The 26,799-nt window shown below is 39.9% G+C and overlaps 1 protein-coding gene across 3 annotated transcripts in view; it reads left to right on the forward strand.

The window, feature by feature from the left end:
* The window catches only part of SRGAP1 (SLIT-ROBO Rho GTPase activating protein 1), a 284,852-nt gene that overhangs the window by 138,618 nt on the left and 119,435 nt on the right, over positions 1 to 26,799 (forward strand). For all 3 annotated transcript variants that reach the window (XM_047865066.1, XM_047865065.1, XM_047865067.1), the window contains exons 2-3: positions 2,243 to 2,438; positions 6,819 to 6,981. In XM_047865066.1, coding sequence (XP_047721022.1) covers positions 2,243 to 2,438; positions 6,819 to 6,981 — 359 coding nt within the window. The remainder of the gene's footprint in view (positions 1 to 2,242; positions 2,439 to 6,818; positions 6,982 to 26,799) is intronic.

Consider the following 26,799-nt stretch of genomic DNA (forward strand, 5'->3'; position numbering starts at 1 on the left):
CCCCTCCCCCGTTCATGTTCTGTCTCTCTCTGTCCCAAAAATAAATAAACGTTGAAAAAAAAAAAAAAATTTAAAAAAAAAGAAATGCTTCCTGTGGGACACCTGGGTAGCCTAGTCGGTTAAGCATCAGACTCTTGATTTCAGCTCAGGTCATGGTCTCACAGTTTGTGAGTTCAAGCCCTGTGTCAGGCTCTGTGCTGATGGTGTAGAGCCTGCTTGGGATTCCCTCCCTCCCTCTCTCTGCTTTCTCTCTCATAATAAAAAAGAAACTTAAAAAAAGAAATGCTTCCTGTGCTTTCCCAGTCCTCCCCCTAAAGCCTTGTTGCCTAGAACATGACATTATTGAGGGCCTTGTTTCATAGTTATTGTGTCTTTTTTGCCAGGATAAAGTATTTAATCTCCTTAAACCTCAGTTTCTTCTTTGTAAAATGAGGATAATATTCATACCTACTTTAATAGGGTGTATAATAGTGTTTGATTATTGTTAGCCATTATTGAATTGAGCAAGTTTCCTGACTCCCCATTCAGAACTTGACCGGCCTGCTGATTAAACTTGAGCTTGATTAAACATGGCCAAATGTATGTACACATATTGGGAGCTCAGTTTCTCGCTGTTGAAGAAAGATAAATTAGAAAGGGATTGAGGAGGTGTTATTTGGACATTTCTTTCTTTCTTTCTTTCTTTCTCTCTTTCTTTCTTTTTCTTTCTTTTTCTTTCTTTCTTTCTTCCCTTTCTCTTCTTTCTTTTCTTTCTTTCTTTCTTTTCTTTCTTTCTTTTCTTTCTTTCTTTCTTTCTTCCCTTTCTTTTCTTTCTTTCTCTTTCTTTCTTTCTTTCTTTCTTTTCTTTCTTCCTTCCTTCTTTTCTTTTCTTTTCTTTTCTTTTCTTTTCTTTTCTTTTCTTTTCTTTTCTTTCTTCTTGTAATCTCTACACCCAGTGTGTGGCTCAGACTCACAACCCCATGATCAAGAGCTGCATGCTCCGCCAACTGAGCCAGCCAGGCGCCCCGGACATATCCTACTACATTTATCTTTCCCAAAGAGAGGGCTTTTAGGGAATACTCACTGACTCTGGGAAAGATGAAATAAAGTTTTCCAGTATGAGTTTTCGTGTCTGGAGGTTAGCGCTGGGTGTCTCAGACAAAAGCAAGTCAGAGTTATTGCTGTATCTCATTTTCCAAAACACACAGGTTCCTTTGTTACAGTCATTTACCAATAGTTTTGCATGACACACGTTTGCTTTTGTGTGTGTGGTTTATTTCCCCTAAATCAGTAAAAGACTAACCTTCACCTTCCTAATGTATTCAAAATCATCAAAGGATTCTTTTCAGGATTATATGTGTCAATAGAACTGTTAGTTTGAACAATGTGTAAAAACTGAAGGCCAAGCGAAGAGCCTTTGATGTTGGAACAGAATAATAAAGTGGAATCTGAGGATCCCATTTATGAACGGATTATTTGAATATAGAAAGAAATTATTTTTAGGCAGGGCATCCCTATAAACCCAGAAGCTGTGAGTTTCACAAACTAGAAATTCATGCACTAAATAAAAATTACCAGATGACAGTGTCTGTATATGTCTACCAACTGGCACATATGTGGTGGTTCAGAAGTCTGGAAGGAATGATGCTCACATCTTTGCCATTCAAACTTGAAAGGGATAGTTGAGGTAAAGTGCTGTCAAAAAAATTACACTGTACTTAGCTACCCAAAGATGTCACAGGTTACGAATTGTTGTCTTAAAAGCCTTAATTTATTTGCCCTCATGACTCCATGCATGTTTGTGGCATTGCAGATGTAACCCATATTTGCACCTTCGTTTATTACATTCTTTCCTGGGACTTGGCTCATTGTTTTAAAGGGTCAACAGATTATGTAAAGAACCGATCTGGAGGGGCGCCTGGGTGGCGCAGTCGGTTAAGCGTCCGACTTCAGCCAGGTCACGATCTCACGGTCCGTGAGTTCGAGCCCCGCGTCGGGCTCTGGGCTGATGGCTCAGAGCCTGGAGCCTGTTTCCGATTCTGTGTCTCCCTCTCTCTCTGCCCCTCCCCCGTTCATGCTCTGTCTCTCTCTGTCCCAAAAATAAATAAACGTTTTAAAAAAAGAACCGCTCTGGACCCAGCAGTCTCCTAAAGGTCCGATACAGAGCTAAACATAAAATAGGATTTGTTACTTTGTCTTGCACGTACCTGCACACCTCAGTAGTTTTCACAAAATCGCCAAATGGATTCTCTTCTTTCCTTAGAAATCCGAGCTCAGCTGGTAGAACAGCAAAAATGCCTGGAGCAGCAAACAGAGATGCGAGTTCAGCTTCTCCAGGACCTGCAGGATTTCTTCCGGAAAAAAGCTGAAATTGAGACGGAATATTCTCGGAACTTAGAGAAGTTAGCTGAAAGGTTCATGGCAAAAACAAGAAGCACCAAGGATCATCAGCAGTACAAGTAAGAGAGACTTGACTCAAATGCATTTTTCCAAGGTGATAGCCTACCATCTTACCACCTTTCTTGGTTTTGGAATGTTCCATCTTTGGTGGATAAGCTGTTGATTGGCATATCCCCACGGATGAAAGCAACTCTCCGCATTTATAATTTGTGGGCACCAGTGTATCGCATTTTTAAAGTATTCTCTTGACATTTTTTTCTTTGCAGTAAATATATATTTGTGGATAACTTTACATATAGGAAGAAAAGGTGTGTGTTTATAAAATTCCTGCTTACAGAAGAGTGGGAGTTGGTCTCTACCCCAGGAAGATACTTCACCGGGCACATTTACAACGGCTGCTTCTTCAAGCAAAGACCTCAAGATTTCTGTAGTGATTTTGTATGAAAATAAGCAATAAGGGCTGCTTACGTTTAGCTCCCCACACCTCAGTTGTGTTTGTGATCACTACAGTTGAGACTGACTTAAAGGAAGCGTTTTTAGTAAACTGCTTAGGACCAAGTGTAATTAAACCTTGAATTAATTGTACTTCATTTGTTTAAAAAATACCTACAGATTTTATGATGATGAAACTTACTCTGTAATTTAGCTCCTAGAGACAGAGAAAGGGCAGTAGGCAACTTTACGAGAGTATATAAGTACTCCGACAGCGTAAGTGCAGGATGCCATGGACAGACCCGATGGAAATCCATTTATAGTGGAGGTGGGGAAGGGAAGGCCAAAGAAAGATCCTGGCAGAAGTGATATGTAAGTGAAGACATGCAGGACTAGTTGGCAAATCGAGGTGACCAGAGCAAGGTGTTCCAGGCAAGGGGAACATCCTGTATCAGGGAGCAGAAGGGAAGGGGGCGTGTAGGGCAGTTTTGTGGAACAGAAGGAGTCCAGTGGGAGTGAGTAGTGAGGTGGTGAGCTCTGTGGCTACAGGTGTAAATTTCACCAGCTCCAGGAGGCCTATAGGTCACACTGGACAGTTTGAACTTTGTCCTGAGTGCATGAGAAGCATTTGGAGAGTTTTAGTTAGAAGGGTGAACCAACTCAGACCTCATTTTTAAATGATGACTAAGACCACGGATAGAACTGTGGACTGGAAGAAGCCATCGTAGAGGGAGGGAGACCACATAGGGGGCGCTCACAGTAATGGCGTGAGCTAGCAATGCGGCAGGGAGAAAGAAATAGGCTTTTGTCTCGGCGATATTTAAAAGGGAGCACAGTCTGTCTTTCCTGGAAAAATAGTAGACTAGGCAATCTGAAAAGTATTTCTGCTGTAAAACTCCCAGAAATGCTGATTAAAATATAATGGGCATCACTGTAAATGTGTAACTGAACTCATAGGGAAGGAAGGGAAATTTCCAGGGGCCAAAAAAGGAAGAGGGGACTGTAAACTCAAGGGGACAGTTATAGCTGCCCTTAAGTCCCATGTGGGGCAGAGGATGAAGCATGTGCAAGGTAAAGAGGTGGAATGGAAGACGTCCCATCACCAACCCTATCGTATTGCCCCCAGCCTAAAATCCAGACCAGCAGAACTGTCTCTGTACATTGGTGAAACAGAAAATCTCCTATCCCCTTGCAGAAACACGGAGTGCAGTCTGCTCAGGCTGAGCTCCAGACTGGAGGGGGATGTAGAGAAGCCTCTCTTTGTCTTCACTGTTGGCTTTGCAGCACAATCTTGATAGGGAATGCTTTTATTTTTTTTAATTTTTTAATATTTTTGATGGCTAACCTCTAGTGTTGGCCCAGTGTAGAAATAAATCTTAGGATTCCCAGGGTGGACAAATGTCAAATGTACTTGACCGAGACTAGAGTTGGAAAGGAGGCTGGAGCCAGTACTGAATTCACATGTATAGTAACTGTCCCTTTGTAAAGTGATTACAAATAAGAAGACAGCCCATTCATCCATTCAGTAAATATTTTTGAATGTCTTCTGTGTTCCGCACTTGGTAATCGGTTGTGAACTGAAAACCTGTATGGGCCCATGCGCCTCAGTCTGATCTCTTAGTGGTTCAGCTGCCCCTTTTTTCTTTCTCTTGGTTTGTTCAGATGGTTTTTTGTCAAGAGGTAAACAGTGTGGAATTTTCTTTGACTTGAGCTTATTGAATTTGGGACTGAAGACAAGTCTACAGAAGGGCCAAACCAGGAGTAGGAAGAAAATCAAAGACAGACTTTATGAAAGCCTTGGACAGACCTGGTTTGAATACTGGCTTTCCTATGTGACTTGGGTCAAGTTGTTTAACCTTTCTGAGCCTTGGCTTCCTAACTTGTGAAATGAGATTTTATGAACATTAAATGAGAAACATGACGAAGTCCTTGATGTGATTGATAGCTCTCATGAGTTATGCACTCAGTGTCCCTTCTCCTCCTCACCAAACAAATGTTAAATCTTTGGCAGTTCTCAGCTTTGGGATGCTCATTATGTAGAAGAGCCCTTCACTTAAATTTACCACTGACAGATGACCAAGGCTTAGATCAGCCTTCTTGAACTCAAAGACTCTGATACTAGTTATGGTCTTCAGAAAATCAGCATGCCTCACTAAGCTTCACCTCTCTCACTGATAGAGTGGATACAAAGGATTTCTGCCTTAAATTGTAGTGGTAAGGATTACGTAGAGTTAATGTGTATAAAATCTTTAGACCAGCCACTAGATAAAAATAGCTAACTTTGTATAGCACTTACTATGGATCTGAGGCATTATAGTAAGCATTAAAAGCTATATATTAACTGAAATCATCCCCATAATAATCTTACAAGTACTGTTATTTTACCCACTCTACAAATGAAGTTACAGAGGCGTAGAGAAGTTTAGATAATTTGGCCAAGATCACATAGCTAGTAAGTAGTTCTGGGACTTGAACTTGGACAGTATAGATCCATATTCGATGCTCTTGTGTAGTATTTCTTATAGGAGGTGCTCAGTAAAGGACAGCTGCTATTATTGTTATTGTATATTATTGTCACTTACTATTAAGGCAATAATATATGCTTATTCAGCGAGTGAAATAACATTTATTTAATGCTTACCTGGGCAGGACACTCAGGATGCAAAAATGTAGGAAACATTCTCAAAGTAGGAAATGTTCTCAGAGAATTTATGGGTTACTTCAGCATAAAAGATGTACATGAAAGTTAATATATTAATGTAACGTATACCTCTTAGGCTGACTAGATAGAGAATGTCAGTAGAAGGGCTCCTGTTGTCTGCCATAGAAGCAATGCCCCTTGCTTGATGGCTTTGATTTAAAAAAAAAAAAAAAAAAAAAGGTTCTCTAGGTTGGGGGTGTAATTCTAGGGTGGCAGGAGGCTTTTCTAGTTGGTACCAGTGCTAGGGCCCTAGAACAGAGGATTTTCCCCCTACAACTGTTCCTACTTCCGTCTGAGACTTCCCCTTCCTTCCAGAGAGGATTTTGATTTGATTCAGTGCCAAATCTTGAATCGGAGGAACTTAGAGGCGGAAAGAGTTGACTTTATGATTTCTTTCCTAATTTAATGAATATTCAGAGTCATAAGTGAGTGTGAATACGATAACATGCCCATTACAAATGGCACCAGTGCCCCTGAGTGGGATAAGCATTCTTGTGCCTTTTTTGTCATTTTTCAGTTAGACTTAAAATAGAAAGGAAGAAAGAAAAGCATTGTCCTTTTTTTCAAGGCCAGTTGGTTACTGTTTTGTTTGGAGGTTTCCTTTAAGATTTTTTTTACAAGTCATATTTTGTGGTTTATAGTCACATTTAGCTTTATTCTCTAGAATAAAACAAGGTGTAGTTACAAATCTGAACTAGTTTAATGACAGGTCACAAGGCAGTAAACCTCTTGGTTCTGTTCATGGGCCTTCAGACAATGCTATAAAGCTGTGATTCCCAGGAACGCTTCTTGAGAAGCTGGAGTTTATAGATCAGGGGATTAATAACTAATCCTCAAACGTATGTCCCATGGAAAGTGTACCTAGCCAGCTCTCTTTTCCAGCAGCAGACTGAACATTCAACGCAGACTTTGTAAGCAGTGGCAAACCACAGTCTGTCTGTGAGACAGTAGTCAATAGATTTTTATGTAAATATCAACTACTTTCTTCAATGGGGTGTTTAAGGCTGAAAGCCTGCCTGAGTACTGTGTGTATTAGGGTCCCTGGCCCTTGTCAGGAGTGTGGGTTTTGACTGGTGTTCTGGTCCAAGGTTTTCTTTCCAAGCCTAGGCAATTGCTGGCTTTCTGCCATCACGGCCTGGAAGGCTGATACGCTGGCTCTTGAGTAGCCGCTATGAGCAATGCCCAGAGTAGGAAAAATAGCGACAATACCCATCTGTCGGGGCTCCTGGTTTGCCTTGCTGACTTCCCTCAGCTGGTTGGGGCAGCTTTGAAATTGATGGTAATTCTGTTTTTCTTCACTTCTCAGGAAAGACCAGAACTTGTTATCTCCAGTGAACTGCTGGTATTTGCTTCTGAACCAAGTGAGAAGAGAAAGCAAGGACCATGCCACTCTGAGTGACATCTATCTGAACAACGTGATTATGCGATTCATGCAGATAAGTGAGGATTCCACCAGGATGTTTAAAAAGGTACATTCCGTCACTCCTGCCGTAATGTGCTTTCTCGTGAGCGCGACTGAGAAGGAGTCTCGTGTCTTCATTACTTCATGGTACTCTGTTAAGTTTTAGCTACAAAAATAAAAGAAAAAATATTTTAAAGACACAGAACCAAAAGTTTAACCTGAGCAGGCCTGCTCGTCAAATTGTAAATCACTGAATCTGTGACCTGCACGATGTGAGCAAAATTTTGAAATGAGATGTACGTGCAGACTGTAAACTGTACCTCTGTCCTTAGGAACGCATCGCCTGCAGTTAGGAAAAAATAGACCAGAAAGGACAAGCCTTCAATTCTGTGTTTTGGGCTCACACATGATCAGACACTTGTGAAGAACAAGATAACCAGATGTGCTGCTCTCTTGGAAAAATGTTACTGTTTTTTTTTTTTTTTTTCTTGCTCTCACCAGACTAGCAGCCGAGGCTGTGAGAGGGTGACAATGAAGAAAATTCCACTGGGCACAAAAAATTCAGTCTCTTACATGCCAGAGAGCTTCCTCCTTCCCAAATCCATTTTAAAAATAGGAGCTGGGCTTTTAAACCTTCTTATCGTTGTTACTACTCTCAGCCAGCTCTCGGTAATTTTATTTTTGTTGAGAACAATAACAAAATTGGACCATATCCTGTGTAGAGAAAGCAGCTACTCTCCCAATGAGAGTAGCTTTTAGTGTTTATATTTATAGGACATCGGTTCTCCCCACCTCTCCTCAGCTTTGTGCTAGTGGTATTTGATGCCTATACCAATATCGGTACTCTATTCAGCAAGCAAGTATTAGTTTCAGAAAGTGGGGGAAAAGAACCCCCTTGTAGATTAAAGACATATTTATGTTTCAAAGGGACCCTTGAAAACAAAGATGTAGTGTTAGGCAGGCCAGCTGGAAAACCTCTTAGCCATGTTTGATGTATCCACATTAGGTTCTATTTCTGACCTAGAAATGGAATTTAGCAGACCCCGGGTCCTCTTCTGCTCTGTGAAATAGGGGGAAGAAAATGTTTCAAACAAAGGAGGACCTTAAAAAAATCTTGGAAGAACATATTAAGAAGAGAACAGGGAGAGAAATACCCAATGTGTCTTAAAAAAAAAAAAAATAGAGATCTGAAAAATAGTTTAGATGGAGCCATGAAAGTAAAATAATTTTCTCAGATGTCAGCCGTTTCAGCCAAGGCCTCATTTAGTTCACTGGGTTGTTGTTGTTTTGTTTTGTTTTGGTTTTGGTTTGGTTTTTTTGAGCATCTTCTCTGGGGAGGAGATGGTGTTAGGTCTTGGGAAGGCTGCATAGAGGAAGAAAAAACAGTCCTCCTGCTCAAGAAGGTCCCATTCTGTCCAGATTTAGATGGTGCTGTATGATGTTTCCAGTGACAGGAAGGCTGGCAACCATTCAGCTAGGGTGTCTGGGGCCAGCACCCCAGCTGAATTCATTTATCTGTCTATTTGACAAAATATCTTTAAAAGGCCTAAGGAAGCAGAGTTAAAAGACACATCCCTGCCTGCGTGGAACTCATTACAGCAATTAACAGTCACCCCGCTAGAGGGACGCACAACCTGCTGTGAGAGCTTGAAGCTGGAGATCTTCACCTTCCTGGGGGGTCAGGAAATTCTCCACAGAGGAGGGAGTACTTGGAGTGAGACCTGTTGGGGAAGGAGGTGTCCATCAAGCAGGCAAAGACAGCTGTCCCACGGAAAGCAGTCACGTGACACGTTCAGGGAAAGGAAAGAGTTCGATGTCACTGGGCCGGGTTGTAGGTAACTGTCAACCGTCATTACTATTACAGGTATCCAGTGCTGCCTTTCTCAACCAAATGTAGCACACTACCCACCCCACCTTTCCATGCATATTATTATTACTAAAGAAAGAAAGTGCAAGAGGCAGAGAGCAAAAGGGAGAGATTGGAACTTACTGAGAAGCCAGATCAGCCCGCTGGGACACATTTGTCAGCTAAAGGAACAGGAAGCTTAAACCCTACCTATCAAGTCCAGAGAACTTTAGGTCCCTTTAGATTAGAAAGCAAGACTAGTCTTTTCTGCACCCTCCCCCACATGGTTTTTCTTTTTTAATTATCAAACCTTGCTCTTCGGTCCAGCCCTTCTTCCATTATTGTGGTACCAGAAGCATATTTTTTATCAGAATGGAAAGAAATCATCAGAGCCAGCCTGAAGTGACCTTTAGAACTATTATGGAGTCCTTAGTGAGCACAATGCTTGTCTTTCTTGGGAGAAGATTTTGAGACTTCTTGATTTTTCAAAAATACCCCCCAAGTCTGTATGGGGATCCCGAGAGATACCGGGTGCCTGACAGGTTCAGCCTCTTACAAAGCTGTACTGTGTTCCGATTAGCCAGTGGTAGAAAATCCTTGTACCCAGACTGTGCTGTCAAATAGAGCTGGGAGCAGGTAATTCTAGGAATGTTTTTGTGCCCAACTGAACATAATAATCAGGAAGACACTTATAAGAATATCTAATTCCATACATGGATATAGGCAACAACTTTAAAACTTAAATTTTAGTCAGATCAGAACCAGTAGTAGTTTTCTACAGGTAGAAAAAGTGAAGCTTTTTTAAAACAACAGTACCAAATTATTCAAATATTGATTATTTAGATTTAGGCCTTAGAACTACAAATGAATCCTGTTGGTGAGAATAACAGTGATTCATCTTTTAGGCTCTGAAATCTGGTATTTTGGGTATGAGTCTTGGCTTTGTCACGGTCGGTAGCTGTGTGGACTTGGGAATAATTGTAAACCTTTTAGGCCTCACTTTCTGCATCTGTAAAGTCAATATGTAACATTTTATTTTAGATAATTGTATGGAGGATTCGTGAGTCATCCATGAAAAGCCACTTAGCCCAGTTGTCTGGACTTAAGAAGTCCTAGGTAATTTTTAGCTATTATCTTTATTATTGTCTGTACTGTAAACACTTATTCTGTACCGTTGTACTAAATGTTTCCTCAAGCCAGTATACTAAGTATGTCCTTATTTAAGGAGAGTATATGGCACAACTGTGATAAACACATTCAAACCATTGGATTGGCGTGTCACTTATTATGAAGTTCTAAACCATATTTGTAAGCACACTCCGGGGAAATGTCCTCCCAGTGTCCTTGCTTGTAGTCAAATTAAAATTTTGGTTCTCACATTTCAACGGTTAGTGGGAAATCAGGGAATAACCCAAGGAATACCTGTGTCAGCCAACTCCCCCCTCCCCCATGCCTCTGAGGTCCCTCACAGCTATTTCACATGGCAAGTCATAACTTTGAGGCTTCACTGATTTCTTCATTCATTCATTCAACAATAAAAGGTACTCAATTCCAGACCCTCTGTTAGATATGGACAGGGTAGGGCTCTGCTTTTACTCTGTGAGCTTCTGCTTTACCTAGGTCAGGAATTGGAGCCTCCTCGTACACATGGGTTTGTTTCATTATCAGCCCTTATTTCTTTCCCAAAGAACAAGAGGTGGTCAGGTATTTCTTGCCCCGTTCTGGAGCTCTGCCTCCCGAAGTGATTGAGACCTTGCCTTCTTCTTGCCATTATTCGTGCCGAAAGAGAGTGTCCTGCATCAGGCTTCGGGCTGCAGCCAGAAAATGTGCAGTTCATATGCTACACATAAAAATGTAATTAACGTCAGCAGTCATAATTTCAGGAAACAACAAAGCCAGCTTGCAGCAATCACTTTATTTAAGTACCTTATCACATGATCTAATTTCCCAATTTTAAGAATGTTAATAGAAGTGTGTCGTTTAGAGGGAGCACAGCAAAATGGTAGCAGTTGCATATGCTGAATTATCTTTGTGTGTTTTAAATTATCTTCAAGGCTATCATTTCCCCATGGATTATTTTCAGATTATTAATGTTTTTATCCTCCCTTGCTTTGCATAAATATGCATTCAGGTCTGTTTATTTCTTCACCAATAAATGACGTTCGTACACTACCACTTAGGGAACTTTGTGCACCGAGCATGGTGCTCGGTGTTTTTCACACATTAGCTCATGCGTCCTTGCAGCTGCCCAGTTAACAGGTATTATAATCCACATTTCAGGGAGGAGGAAATAAAACACTCAGAGATCTAAATTTTACAGCCAGGCTAGTGGAGACGTATTTTGTCTTTGCCTGTATGTCTTAGCTCATAGTTACAATGACTCTGTTGGTGTTCTTCCGTGGTAACTGGCGATGTTACTCGTTGCATAGGTCAGACACTTCTTAGAATGGGACATTGTGGTCTTGGCTCTCTCCATTTCTTCTGAAAATCCTGAAGAATGACAATTCTGGATGAGGCAGCAAAATCTGTCAGTCATCCAGCTATAGGTGGGGATTCAAAGCAGCAGAGACTAGTCGGAGGCCACTGAGAATTACTCCACTTTGGCATAAATGCCAGAGGTTATCAGATTCAGACTGGGAATTATCCCAGTTTTGACATTATTGATTGTGTGGCCCAATCTGAAAGGAATCAGAAAAATTTCACATTCTTAGTGAAATTTGGAATCATTTTTGTTTGTGATTAAGGCCAGTCATACTCTACTTACATACCCCAGCATGAAAAGAGAGAAAACAAAATCATTTCTTAGGAGAAAAAAATGTGTTTTCATTTAGACCATGGAAAACATTCAGAGGCTTTAATGTAAATTAAGAAAAGATACTAGTCTACTACAGATCTCTAACGCTCTAACCTTGTTTTAAAAAATCTGAAAACAACCAATCTATGAAAGAGAAAGAATCTATTTCTTTTTGAATATAAAAATACGTATTCATTGTAAATATTCAGAAAACATCAAAAAACAGAACTAATTCTGCATGTGAACACCACCTGTGGTTAGTATCTTGGGCTGTATCTTTTCAGTATTTGTATGTATAAACATATTTATGTAATATGCAAACATACGTAAATGTTATTTTACAAAATTGAGATTTTGTTGCATGTAGCTTGTGAACCTGCCCTTTTCATGTAAAATTTGGTAGCATTTCCCATGTGTGGAAATAATCTTTTAAAACAGGATACTTCGTGCCCACATCGTGTTTTCACCATCTGCATGGACATGTTCTTTTCCTGTTGTTGGACATTTAAGGCTTTCACACATCTATTTTTTCCTTATGCTATATTCCTTGAAGTAGAATGATTAGGTCAGAGAGTGGTATTAGAATGTCATGCTTTGGGTGAAATTTTTATCTTTTGCCTTTCTGGAGCAAAGATGGTCATGGTTGTGATTTACCGATGAGTAATTCATTTTCTGAAAAATAAATTGCCTATTTTATTAACAGAGAGCCACCACATGTAATTTAGTATGCTGATGCAATAGTAGTAAATAATATAACAAGAGGAACTTTTTCCAGAGCCTGTCAGTGCAGTGTAGCAGAAGAATTAAATGGTATGCTGGTGGCATCAGGGGACAGTTTAATTATTGATGGGACCTGGATAAGTAAGTAGAATAGTTCAAGCTAACACTACTATCTGGTTCTCTTGAGTTTTATTGACCCTATGGCTAGCTGATTTTTCTGGAAATAAGTCAACATTAAACCCTTTTCAATGATGCAATTTTCTGAAATATTTTAGAAAATGCTTTGGATTTGTATTTATAAGTTGCTGATCAGTGTGGCTAGTGCTGAATAAATAGCGGTTGTTGGTACTGCTGTTACTGATGTTTTGCCTTAATTACTTGGTGACAAAAGGACATGTGTCCTGGCTGTAAACTTAGCAGGTGAGTTACTAGATAAGAGTTTTCACCATCAGTTCAGAAGCTTTCTTAAAGATTGTTAAAGAGGACACTAACCACGTGTAGATGTGTGTCTCCTTGGAAAATGATGTAATTAGAAACCTGATGGGAGCTAAGTTGGGACATTTTGTCATGCAGCATGGTGTGGTGGTACTGACACTCTCATGTTAGCGGTTGAACCCGTCATTACATTCAAAACAGTTGTTGACAACACTTGAAACTTATTCGTGGTTCAAAAAACTGGCTCAGTTGGTTGAGCACGCGGCTCTTGATCTCAGGATTGTGAGTTTGAGCTCCACATAGGATGTAGAGATTACTTCAAACTTTAAAAAAAAAAAAACTTAAAAAAATGGAAGTGTATGAACCAAAATTATTTTAAGTGAACATCTCTAGGTTACTTTTTTCCCTTCTGTTTGCTTATCTGTGATTTCTGATTTTTGTACGATGAACATATTTTGTAAGACACAGAAGAAAAGAATTATTTATTATAAACTAAAACCTTAAAGAAACTTGGCCCAGAGTATACCAGTGTCCATAGTAAAAAAAAAAAAAGGGGGGGGGGGACTACAAACAGTAACTAATTCTGCTCCAAATGCTGTTTGTTAATGGAGAATTGGCCTGTGCTCCAGGTACACTTGACAACTGTGCTTTGAACATATAAAATTTGGATGGTTAAGATGAAAAGACATGAACTCAGGGAATTTCTGAGCAAGATAGCAGCTTGCACATGGGTTCTAAGTGTCTTACCTGCCAAGTTATCTTTGAAATGACTAATCAAATATATAAAGAGGAAAAACTGGAACAATCCTTTTAACTTCAGGCAGATCTCATTATTCCTTTCCTCACTCTCTCATCTCCCATGTTACTCTGAGTTAAAGTCTGCACCCCCACCTCTTTTCTCTTGCTATGTTTTTCTCTGTAGCACCTCTCTCTTTCTGACATATTCTATATTTACTTAATATGTATTCACTTTGTTTCCCCTCAGTTAAAATTAAAAAAAATTCTTTTTAATGTTTATTAATTTTTGAGACAGAGTGTGAGTGGGGGAGGGGCAGAGGGGGGCGCAGAGGGAAACAAGAATCTGAAGCAGGCTCCAGGCTCTAAGCTGTCAGCACAGAGCCCGACGCAGGACTTGAACTCACGACCTGAATCAAAGGTGGACACTTAACCAACTGAGCCACCCAGGCACCCCTCCCCTCAATTTAAATGTAAGTTCCTGAGGGAAGTGCTTTGTATCATTCATTGAAATACTAACATGTACTAGATGCTCAGTTAATGTTTATTGAGGGAGTAGATAATGAATATTTACATTTATGTTAGAAACCAGAGGTGAATGTCACCTACATAACAGAAATTTCAAGACATTTCAAAAAGATCCAGTATTGACAGCTGGATTTAAGTAGCACTATTATGTGCAATCTACTTCCCAGGAGTGAGAACTCAGAGGAAAATCAGTCATGGGAAGTTGGTGGCAGAGTGGAATAAGTCAAGTACCAGCTTTCTGGTTAGATGACTGAAAAGGGTTTCCCAAAGAACCAAAAAGGACCAGGGAGATTATAGACAGGTGAAGATTAAAGAAAACTCATAAAGTTTTCTCTTTTTGTTTTTTAAGATTTTATTTTTAAATAATCTCTACACCAAACATGGGGCTCAAACTCACAACCCCACTGTGAAGAGGTCCCATGCTTCACCAACTGGGCCAGCCAGGTGCTCCCTATAAAGTTCTTTATGAACTCCTCAGTTCATCTCTGAGCTGAATAGGCTTGAGTCTGATTTTGAGGAGTATACCTACCAAAGATTTTGAAAACTGAGCTAAGGGATAGAACACTGCCTGGATTCCAGACTGAACTTTGGATGATGAATGTACAGGACAGATCCAAATAGTGTTACAAAGATGTTTGAAAAAGACCTGATGTTGAAACCACAACCATGAAGGCTGGTCAGAATTTGCATCCTGAATTGAACCAGGTTGATGTCTTGATAAAACAACAATATCAATATTTTGCATGTGGTTTAAACAAGACTCCAAATCTCATAATATCATATTCAAAATATCCAGAATACAATCCAAAATTACTCAGCATGTAAAGAACCATGAAAACTTCAATTCACATGGGAAAAGACCATCAACAGATGATTCTGAATTGATGCAAATGTTGGAATTACCTACCAAACATTTTTAAAGCAACCATGATAAAAATGTGCCAAGAAGTAAGAACAAACACTCTTGAAGTGAAGGGAAAGATAGGAAGTAACCAAAATAAAAAAACTCACCGAATGGGTTCAATAGCAGAATGGAAATAACATAGGGAAAAGTCAGATTAATTTCTGTTAATCTTGAAGACTGATTTATGGAAGTTGTCCAATCTGAACAACAAAGAAAAATTTGAAATAGAAAATGATCATTGCCTCATGGACCTTTGGGACAATACCAAAAGTCTGACAGCTGTATCAGTAGACAGCACAGTCCCTGAAGGAGAGGAGAAAAGAGTTTGTGCAGAGAAAATATTTGAAAAAACAATTGCAAGAAAACTTCCCAAACATGGCAAATGAGATAAACCTACATATTCAAGAAGCTTAGCAAAATCCAAACTGGATGAATCTTTTGTTTGTTTGTTTTGGTTTTGGAGGAGGGGGAGAGAGGGAGGGGCAGAGAGAGAGGGAGGCACAGAATCCAAAGCAGGCTCCAGGCCCTGAGCTGTCAGCACAGAGCCCAACGGAGTGCTTGAACCCACAAGCCACGAGATCATGACCCGAGCCGAAGTCGGACACTTAAACAACTGAGCCCCGCAAGTGCCCCAAAACTGGATGAATCTTTAGAAGTCAATACACAGATGCATCATAATCAGATTGAAAACCAGCAAAATTCTAGGAAGCAGCCAGGGTAAAAATGATACCTTACTTATTGGAGAACAAGAATTGGATGATTGGATTTCTTTCTGCATTAAATGCCAGTAGCACCTTACCAGTTGTGACAACCAAAAATGTATTCGGATATTAACAGATGTCCCTGGTCAGAGAGAATTGGCCCAAGTTGAGAAAACTTGATTCTTACTGAGTCCTCCATTCTCCCAAACACTTTTTTTGTTGTTGTTTAAAGAAATGTGTAATTTGATTTTTCAATTACAGGGTTTACAACTCTTAATTAAATTAACATGGAGTAAGTCAAAAGACACCCAGCCTCTCACCTCCCATAAAGAAGGATAAAAAATACCATTCAGTACCAGGTTTGTTTAGGTTCATTTATTTATAAAAGATCAGCACTTAATAAAACCCATCTTCAAAGAGCTGTAGACACTGAATCCGTACCATTCTCCTCATCCAAGGAGGAAATTGCAGCCTTAAGAAAAGAACTGATGAGGAGAGAACATTCCTACCATATGTCGAGGTGTCTGCAGTTGAGACCAACGACGTCTAAAGCAACCTGAAAACTGTATTCTGGTTGCTAGCCAAGCCTTCTTACCATTTGAAGACTGTATTTAATTTCACATGGTAGGATTCTAAAAGATTTCTAGCAGCTGCAAGAAATGCCATATTGGGGGGTATTGCACATAGAGTAAATATTTGAATTAAGAAACACTTGTGATACCTTGAATTATAGCAACCCAAAAATACGCACTTGCAAACAGATACTGACTGTGGCTGTCAGATCGATTTCAGTGCTTTTAAAATCTGAATCAAAGGGAGTGCCTGGGTGGCTCAGTCAGTTAAGCAGCCTACTTCAACTCAGGTCATGATCCCATGGTTCATGAGTTCAAACCCCGTGTCGGGCTCTGTGCTGACAGCTCAAAGCCTGGAGCCTGCTTCAGATTCTGTGTCTCCCTCTTTCTCTGCCCCTCCCCTGCTTGTGCTCTCTCTCTCTGTCCCTCTCTCCCTCTCTCTCTCTCTCTCTCTCTCTCTCTCTCTCAAAAATAAACACTAAAAAATATTTGAAATCTGAAAGGAAAAAATTATTAGAAAAGTAGTTAGAGACAAGCAGATATTTTACCAACTTAAATACATTGTCCGATGAACCTTAGAAAATTATGAAAATAATAAATTTTGACACTGAATATATGAACTATTTACATTGAAAAAAACAGTAATGGTTAATAATTGATAGTAAATAAATACGTGCACCATTTTCCTTTTTAAACTTTGATAGTTTTAAGTGAACAAGAATCCTATTTGGCTTAGTGCACTGGCTTGAATAAACATGCCCACAAAAATTTCATCTCTTTAGCTCTTAAGATGGAGATTGCAGGGATCTAATAAAATAATATTTTATCATGTGGCAAGGTCTTATAATTCCACTGAAAATCATAACAAATCCATTGTAACTTTCACTTTTCTTTCTCTTCATTTTTTCTGAAACTTTACTGAAATCAGCTTCCTTTTCAAAACAAAGTGGACATTCTGTTATTCATTCAACAAACATGTATTATCATTATGTGACAGGCACAAGGGTGCATTCTGAGACTACAAAAGGGAGTAGGGCCCAAATCCTCAGTACCCCAAAGGAGCTTATAACCTAATAAGGAAAGGAAGTGTAGAGATAAAAATTATGTTACAAACCAGTAACTGCTCTTACAGAGAAAGGACCTAAAACTACCATAGCACAGGGGGGATTGCAAGACATACTGCCTAGGAAAATGGGAGCGCCTGGGTGGCTCAGTTGGTTGAGCATCCAACTTCGGCTCAGGTCATGATCTCCTAGTCCATGAGTTCGAGCCCCACATCGGGCTCTGTGCTGACAGCTCAGAGCCTGGAGCCTGCTTCAGATTCTGTGTCTCCCTCTCTTTCTGCCCCTCGCCCGCTCACGCTCTGTCTCTTGTCAAAAATAAATAAACATTAAAAACAGATTAAAAGAAAATGGAGAAAAGCTCCACAGAGTCTTTGAAGTGACATTTGATCATCGTCTTAAACTTGGGTTTTACAAAAGAATTAGGGGAAGTGTATTCTTTTATACAGAGAGAACAGTAAAGGACAGGGTCCTGGGATTCTGATGAAGCCTAGCACGTATCTAGGAAATGGCTGTAGGGGAAGATGATGGTAGGTGGGACTCCTGGTGGCCCTGTCTACCTGTCTAACAGCAGTGAGCTGTGAAGATAGGTTAGGACCTCCTTTTTGCCTCGACCTAAAACTCCCATCAGTTATACAGCTGGCCAAGTTCAGGAATGTAGCCTGTAGGATGGTGAAGCATACATAATGGGGTAACAGCTGGCTGAGATTTAGAAAGGCATATTTGGTGGGGGTGCAGGGGGTGGGAGTGCAAGAATTTTCTGTTTGAGGCATTGGTAGGTGGTCATTTAAGCAACTAAAGAAGCCAAGAGAGCTTTTTAATCAGGGATATGACATAATCAGCTTTGTTTGTTGAAAGCACTACGAAGAGTCAATTGAAATGAGAACAAACTGGTCTTAAGGAAACTAGTGAGAAAGCTATTGCATAGTAATCTGGCTGGTAATTTTTTCTGTGTCGTGAATGATGACCAGAGAGTAGTTCCATATTTCTACTGTCTTCATAAAGCTTGCATTTATATAGATTGAGAATTAACTAAATGCTTTGTGGTGGTGGTGGTTTTACAAAAGATCTGTCCTAGTCAGATTTTCTTAAGGCTTCTACTCGTTTGACTGATGCCTCTTTACCCTGTTGGAAAAGAAAAAGAATCTAACAATGATTCCAGGATTCCTGGGCTTATTGTGACCACGTAGACATGGGTTTGGACTGTCTCCACAGAACGGGGTGATTGCAAGTCACTGGGAGGTGTGTGTTACTTCTTGATAATCCTTTCAATATTTTAGCCTCCACTCCTTGAAATATAAAGAAAGAATCTCTATGGTACTACTAGCTGCAAGGCAACGATGGGGGCGTGGCAAGGAGAATGTGCTCTCATATCCTTAAACTGTGTCATGTAAGGAATAAAGACACTGGGGATACTTAGTACAAAGAAAGTCAGCTTTCCCTAGGAGAGAGTAGCTGTCTTCACATATTTGAAGACCTGTCGTGTAGAAGATGGTTTGCATTGTCTAGCTCTCTAAGTCTACAGGAGTTAAGACCAATTGATAGAACGTAGGTGGAGACAGGTTCCTTAATCTAAGGAGGACTATCTAGCAGTTACTACAGTCTGAAGTCAGCAAGGGGGAGCTTACAGTTAAGAGTTTTGCTTTGTTGTGGCTTTGGAATGGACTTTATCCTTCCTGCTGTAGTACCTCAAACAAAATTGAAGTATTCTAGAAAGTCTTGAAATATGTTGAAGGGACCATCTGAGACATACTGAGTTGAAAGTCAGTATGAATACACTGTCGCATCAGCATTTCAAAAAATGGAGGATGACTTCATGAAATGAAACAAGGAATGACCTTGAGCTGATAATAGCATCATGAAAGAGCCTATATTCACAGAGTTCTTAGTATGTGCCAGATACTCTGTTACGCACCTAACAATTTAATCCTTGTAAGAACCCTAAGGAGTACACAGTTGACCCTTGAACAATGTGAGGGTTGGGGTGCCAACCTCCTGCACAGTTGCAAATCTGCTTATACCTTCTGACTCCCCTAAAACTTAACTACTAACAGGGGCACCGGGCTCTGACTCTTGATTTTGGCTCAGGTCATGATCTCACAGTTTGTGAGTTCAAGCCCCGCATAGGGCTCTGTGGTGACGTTGTGGAGCCTGCTTTGGGATTCTCTGGCTCTGTCTCTCTCTCTGCCCCTCCCTCCCTCTCTCTCTCTCTCTCTCAAATAAGAAATTAAAAAAAAAAAAAAAAACTTAACTATTGTCTACTGTTGACCAGAAGCCTTACCGATAACATAAACAGTCAATTAATACATATGTTATATGTATTATATACTGTATTCTTACAATAAAGTGAGCTAGAGAAAAGAAAATATTACTTAAAAAGTCATAAGGGGTGCCTGGGTGGTTCAGTCGGTTGAGCTTCTGACTTTGGCTCAAGTCATGACCTCGTGATTTCGAGCCCCGCATCAGGTTCACTGCTATCAGCACAGAGCCTGCTTCAGTTCCTCCTTTGCCCATTTTATTCTTTCAAAAAAAAAATATTTTAAGAAATATTTTAAAAAATAAGTCACGTGGAAAAGAAAATGCACTTGCTGTACCATACTTATTTTTAACAAACCCTGCGTGTAGGTGGACCCGGGTAGCTCAAACCCATGTTGTTCAAGAGTCAACTGGATATCGTAATATTCTCCATTGTACAGATGAGCAAACAGTTCAGAGAAGTAAACGGTATTAATAGGGGAGAGAGAGAATCCCAAGAAGGCTTCCGCACTTAGTGCAGAACCTGGCCCACGGCTCAGTCCCACAACCCTGGAATCATGACCTGAGCTGAAATCAAGAAGCAGACACTCAACCAACTGAGCCACCCAAGCAGCCCTGATTTATGATTTAGGTTAAATTCTTGAAGATTGATTAGTTTATTACATTTTGAGTTTGCTTCAAGAGCTGTATATAGTGATTTTACTTGGTTTAGATTGTTTGACTAAGCATAAGTCAGATTGGATTGAAATTGTGTTTATCTGTCTCGCTAAACTGTAAGGCTGTGTTTCTAACCTTGGCACTTAGAAGGCACTCATAAAAACTCATAGGATGAATGAGTGAGTACAAGAATGATTGAACTTTTTATTAGTATCAGAGAATCTCGACCTTTTGCTTACTAATTCAATAGATTACTTATAAATGAGCAAATCTACTTGATTTATTTTTGTAAATAGTCTGGATTTTTCTTACCACAGTGCTATTAAGACTAAGATCATGGGTTCTCTACACAGTGTGGTCTAGTTTTCTTCACCACAGAATATGCTCATAACCTGGCCACCTGTGTCATAGACATAAGCTTTTGGTCACACAGAGAGGCAGTGTGGCTTAGGATCCCTGCACACCACATTTGCCATAGGAGAGAAAGACAGTTGGCTTCAGTGAGAAATTTGTAGACTCAGGTTCATGTACTATAGGATATCTGTTATTATGCTAACAATAAGAAATGTTAATAAAGTTTGAGTTAGTAAATTTTTGTAAAGCAGCATGTTGAAAAATGGTCTGGAGGGGCACCTTTGTGGTTTAGTCAGTTGAGCGTCCAGCTTTGGCTCAGGTCATGATCCTGTGGTTCCTGAGTTCAAGCCCCACCCACATCGGGCTCTGTGCTGACAGCTCAGAGCCTGGAACCTGCTTTCGGATTGTATGTCTCCCTCTCTCTCTGCCCCTCTCCCCGCTCATTCTGTCTCTCTCTCTCTCTCTCTCTCTCTCTCTCTCTCTCTCTCTCTGTCTCTCTCTCTGTCCCTGTCTCTCTCTCAAAGATAAACATTTTTAAAAAGAAAAAATGGTCTGGAAGTACATTTCTTACATTTTAAAAAAGTTAATTATATTACAGTCTGAACCAAACTTTCATAACACATTCTGATTTTAATTGGGTGGGTTTGTTTATATCAGCTACTGAGGACTTATGCCTGAGTGATTATTCATTTAGTGACACTGAAAAAGTATGTCTAATTTATCACCATTTTGAGTAGAGAAATAACCCTAGCACGAAAAACTGTGTTTCTTGAAGAGTTAAGGAAATGCAAGCTGAAAATGAAAATAGTTGTCACATCTCTTTTATTCCCTATAGGATTTTAAATTTCAGTCTTGGGTTACTTCACATGTCTGTTCTGGTGCGTTTATACCTGGGAGGTTATAAGTGACTTTGGTATACATGACTTGGCATCTTCCAATTTTTTTTTAATGTTTTTATTTATTTTTGAGAGAACGCAAGCAGGGGAGAGGCAGAGAGAGGGGGGACAGAGGATCCGAAGTGGGCTCTGGGTAGAAAGCAGCAAGCCCGATGTGGGACCCAAACCCACGAATCATGAGATCATGACCTGAGCCAAAGTTGAACCTCAACTGACTGAGCCTTCCAGGTGCCCCAACTTTGCACCTTTCAAGTTATCAGCATATGGGCTCAACATAGCAATAGCAGGCCTTTTTCACCTGGATGGCAAATGCCACATTTGCCTAGCAATTTATTAGTAAGTATTTTGGGAGATGTTCCAGATACTTCCTTTAAGATTCAGTTTTGTCTTGTTCCACGATGAAGTTCTTTCTCCTGTACGTCTATGATTCTTATTTTCCCACATTTTCTAATGGCATGGAGCTTTGTCTCAGAGAACACTGATTGATTTTCTCAATGAGGCTAATTCCATGCACTGATACTTAGTTGTGCGTTGTCATAAATACAAAACCATGTTGCTTAATGGATAGAAGGGAATGTAGAGAAACACCATACATGTTATCCAGAAGCTTGGTTCAGGACATTAAGACCATCCCAACTTTCTGCATTAGGTGTTTCACAGGATGCTGTTGCCTCTGTCTTCAGAGTTTTCGTGACTCAAGAGAATCTATTATTGTAAATACATATGAACATGAGCTTTGGAAACTTAAAAGCACACATACTGTGGAAATATGGCTTGACCCTTTTAGCCAAAATTTATATCTAAAATTCACCAAGCGTGAGACACTAAAAACATTTAAAACCTTCTTATTAAATATTTAATCTGGTTTTCCTCTTTCTCTCTTATTCCCACTCTGACTCAGCATAAGGTCAGGATTCTGGTCATCACAATAGATTTACTTTAAAAATACCTCTGTGTGAGCCCAGAAGCCCTCTGAATTGGTCATTTAATCCAACTACATAGATCACTTGATTGATCGCTCAGTGTATTCACCTGTGGTTGTATTAATTATGCTCTTTGTGCTGCCTTTCTCTCTCTCATTTCTGGGAGTTTCCAGGGAACAAGGCTGCAGGCCTCTAGGAATAGAGATCCTGGCCAGGGACCACACAGTGTAGTGCTGATTACAGTGCTCTGTATAGAAAGCTGTTTGGGCATGTCTGGCTGTTCCATGAGATTTTAACCTGTGGAGGGCAGAAGTTGTGCTTTATTCACTCAGGTCTGGGCCCATTCAACAAATGCGTATCTAGAACCTATGGCGTGCCAGGCACCCAAGCATGTCCTGGAGCACATAATCTCTGTTCTCAAAGAAACTCTGAGGAGAGAAAGAAATGTGATAGGTGTAATATTAGTTGGGTAGCATCAGCTTACCACTCACCATATGCCACGTTTTGTGTTAAGTATTAATAAGGACCATCGCAATGAAACTCTTAATATAGAGAGTACTTGTGTCTCCATTTTGTCATTGGAAAAACTGAGGTTTCACAAAATTACTTTATTTACACACAGACTGTAACACGTTTGAAAATAGGCAGTTTGATTTTAGAGTATGAACTCTTAACCACTAAATTATACTGCCTGGGAGTGATGAAAAATGTATTCTGAAATAACAGAGAAGGTGGGACATAATTTCTTTCTTTGGGAGACAAGACAAAGTTACAAGAAAGTTTTCAAAGTAGCAGATAGGACTCTATCAGGTACAAAAAGGAAGGAGAGTCCTGGCAGAGGGGCCAGCCTGGGAAAAGTACGGGGACGTGATTGAAAGCAGGACACGTGAGGTGGCAGTTTATGGCCAGGCTTAAGGATGTAGTTTGAAATTTGTGGAAGGTGAAGTAGACTAGTTAGGCAGAGGAGGTTATGAGAAATTGAAGAATTTTGAACTCTATCCTGCAAGTACATAGCAAGCCTTTGGAAGGCTTTAATCAGAGAAAGGACATAACTAGATTTTTTTTTTTTTTAATTCTAATGGCATGCAGAAGAATAGATCAGCCAGGATAGATAGGATTGGTGACTTCTCCTTTAGAGAGATGAAATGAATCCTGGATGAACCCCAGATTCTGACTTGAGTGACACTGTTGCCCTGAAAGAACTATAAATTCATCAGAACCTTTTTAGAAAATAATATTCTCGTATGTATCAAGAGGCTTAGAAGTGTCAATACTTTTATCCTACTAATTTCATGTCTGGGAATTGATCTTAAGGAAACAATGTAAAATGCAAGCTATGCTCTTAGACCAGCATTTGTGATAATAGTTCAGAGTGCTTAAAGCAGATTGGTGAAATTGAATGAATAAGTAAATAAATGATGGAATGATTAGTGAAAAATAGTGGAAATATTGGCAACCATAATAGAAGAATGGTTAATATACATTCACTGGGTAGTTGTGGTAGAATCCACATAATGTAGAATTCTACATTATTGGTAGAATCCAATAATGATGGTTCTGAAAGTATTTAAGTACATGGAGAAGTGTATGGTAATTGGAAAAAAGAATAGAAAAAGATACTTCATTATTACAGAACGATTACACTGCAGACCTATGTTTAGATAAATAAACTTGAAGGAAATGAAATTATAATGGTGGTAGGTGTGTACCTCTGTTCTCTATTTTTTAATATTCTTCAATATACTCAATTTTTATATGGAAAAAGGTAACCACTTTGGGATGGTTTGAACTCATGTTTGATGTATCTGAAACATCAAAGTGACAAACAGAAAAGAAATAGGCTTGATATTCTACTCACAGAGACACACATCAGAGACATTCAGGTATTCTACACATCAGAGACAGTCAGTAAATGTCAACTGTATTGAAGCTGTAACCATTTTCCATCCCCTTGGGTAAGAATATCAGGGTTTCGTTGTAATGTATGGGAAGTTTTACCATCACTGGAACTTACATAGACTCGTATTAATGGGGGGGGGCTGGGAGGGGGGAACCAATTCTTCATGTTCCCAACTTCGTACCTGAAGCAGATGAAGCGACTCCCCTGCCCTGTGCAAAAGTAATTTTAATCCACCAATCTTAAGTAACGTAGAAAATACCTGATTTCAAATGTATATCCTTTTATATAAAGTCATTCTTTCCTCTTGTAAGGGAACACTGATTGCTTTTCTTAATACTGAGCTATCATTTTTCCTAGTAGTTCTTGTTCAAGGATCAAGGGTCTGCTTCACTGTTTTCACATTTCTAATGAAAAAGAATATTTAACCTATTGGATTTTTATGGGCTTTGAAAATCCAGGTATTTTCTAATTGGAGGCTTTCAGTTCATTAGTCTAACATTGCCACTGCACTGACTGTGTGCCACAGCAGGCGGCTTAAGATTATTTCTTTTGGGGTCCAGGGTAGTATTTTGAAGAAAGGATTGTTATTCACTGTTTGTATAATAATTTGGAGACATACTTAAAGTTGAAGTGGGGCTAACATGAGGTGATCCAATCACTGTTAACATGCCACAAGCACAAGCACCATGACCCCAGCACTCAAGACAAGGACTTGATGTTGCATCCAGCCCATGTATCCATGCTGCACTCATTAGTCACATGAACTCGGGCTTCGGAGCACAGTCCAGTTCTTTAACCATCTTTGCTGACCAAAGAAGTCATGGTGGGAAGACAGTAGTTAATTTTGAAGTTATTTACTAGACCGTGAAGATTTAAAACCAACAGGTAGCAACTTTAGTGATGTGTCATGGGTATAGCCAGGGGTTTACCGACCTGAAAGACACTCCCCGCCACCTTTTGAGAAAAATCTAAAATTCCCCATGGGAACCAGGATCCTTAAGGGCCTCTTTCATGATTTGTATATATCTTTTCATGTTAGCTTGAGGAAATGTCCATTTGCCAGTGGATGTTTTATTTTGGGGGAAGGGGTGGTACCTAGCACACATTACATTTTTTTAAGTTTATTTATTTTGAGAGAGACAGGACATGAGTGGGTGAGGGGCAGAAAGAGAGAGAGAATCCCAAGTAGCCTCTGCGCTGTCAGCACAGAGCCCGACACGGGGCTCAGACTCACAAACTGCAAGATCGTGACCTGAGCTGAAGTCAAGAGTCAGATACTTAATCACCTGAGCCACCCAGACACCCCATTAGCAGATGTTTTATTAATTCATCGCATATTACTAGTAGTAGGACTTCCATGAAAATGGAATACGGAAAGGTAAGGTTACTTAACGTACGTATGGGGAAGGGAGTATGGCTGGAGCACAATACTTGGGACCCTTCCAAATGAGGCGCCATTTGGAGGGATCTAATAACCACGGCAGAGGGACATCAAAATCAAATCAACCAGTGTCTGCCCAGCTCTTTCTACATGAAAGTCAATGCAGCAAGTCTCCTTAGAGACCAAAAGAAGGAGAAATATGACGTGGCCTTTACGCTTAAGGAAGTTGCCATTACAAATAGTGTCTGGGAAAGAAATAATTGTAATATTTAAGGAGTGTTTACTGTGTGTTAGATATCGTTCTTAATGCAATGTGTGTGCCATCTGATTAATGCTCTCATCAACCTTATGAGATAGGTGCAATGACTATATTCCTTTTACAGATCTGGAAACTGAGGCTCAAGGGAATCCAAAGTCTTTGAAACTTAAGACCCAGGTGTTCTGACTCCAGAGCCCTTGCTTTTAAGTGTTATGCAATACTACCTCTCAGACAGATTTTTTATATTTCAGGGCCTCTGGGAAAAGGTGAAAGAGAAATGTAAGAGTATGCTTGGGAGAGCACATTTTGTGATGCCAGATTTCTTCTACCTCACCACCTGAAATCTTGTAAAATGTGAAATACACAAAGAACCTTCTTGCTTGTTCTAAGATACATGACCTAGGATAGCTTGGGAGGACTCCTATCACCCCAAATTTCAGTCTTTAATCTGATTCTAAATATTCTTGTTCGGGGCCAATCAGACCGAAGGGACTTTCTGTTGTTATTGTCCTGAGCCTTTGCCAAGAAATACTTTATTTTTGGACCTCCTACCTGAAATGTGGTCAGCTGAGCAGAGTCTGTTGGTGGCCTTTGATCCCATTAGAGGATTCTGAATCAGTGACCCAGATTCTCGAGTGAAATTTGATATTAAAATAATACCAAACTGAAGTCCTAGGAGATTCCAGTGTAATGTATACAAGTCAGAATAACCAAGACTTGGGGAAAATAAAACAAGTTTCAGGTGGCTTCATTTGCTCACTTGTGGCTTGCTTTTCACTCTTGAGTGACTCTTAACCCACCTCTTCACATATCAGGGACACAGCAAAACATAAAGTCTCTAACTCCAATTTAAAGATTTTAGAAGCTGGCAGAGCTTGATAAACAGCAGTACTGTATCACGTAAAAAGACCTAGTGACAAAGGCTGCTAATGAATTTGCATTTCTCCAAGTTCAGGTACTGCT

Source organism: Prionailurus viverrinus, chromosome B4, assembly GCF_022837055.1.
Source record: "Prionailurus viverrinus isolate Anna chromosome B4, UM_Priviv_1.0, whole genome shotgun sequence".
In the NCBI taxonomy this organism is placed as follows: Eukaryota; Metazoa; Chordata; class Mammalia; order Carnivora; family Felidae; genus Prionailurus; species Prionailurus viverrinus.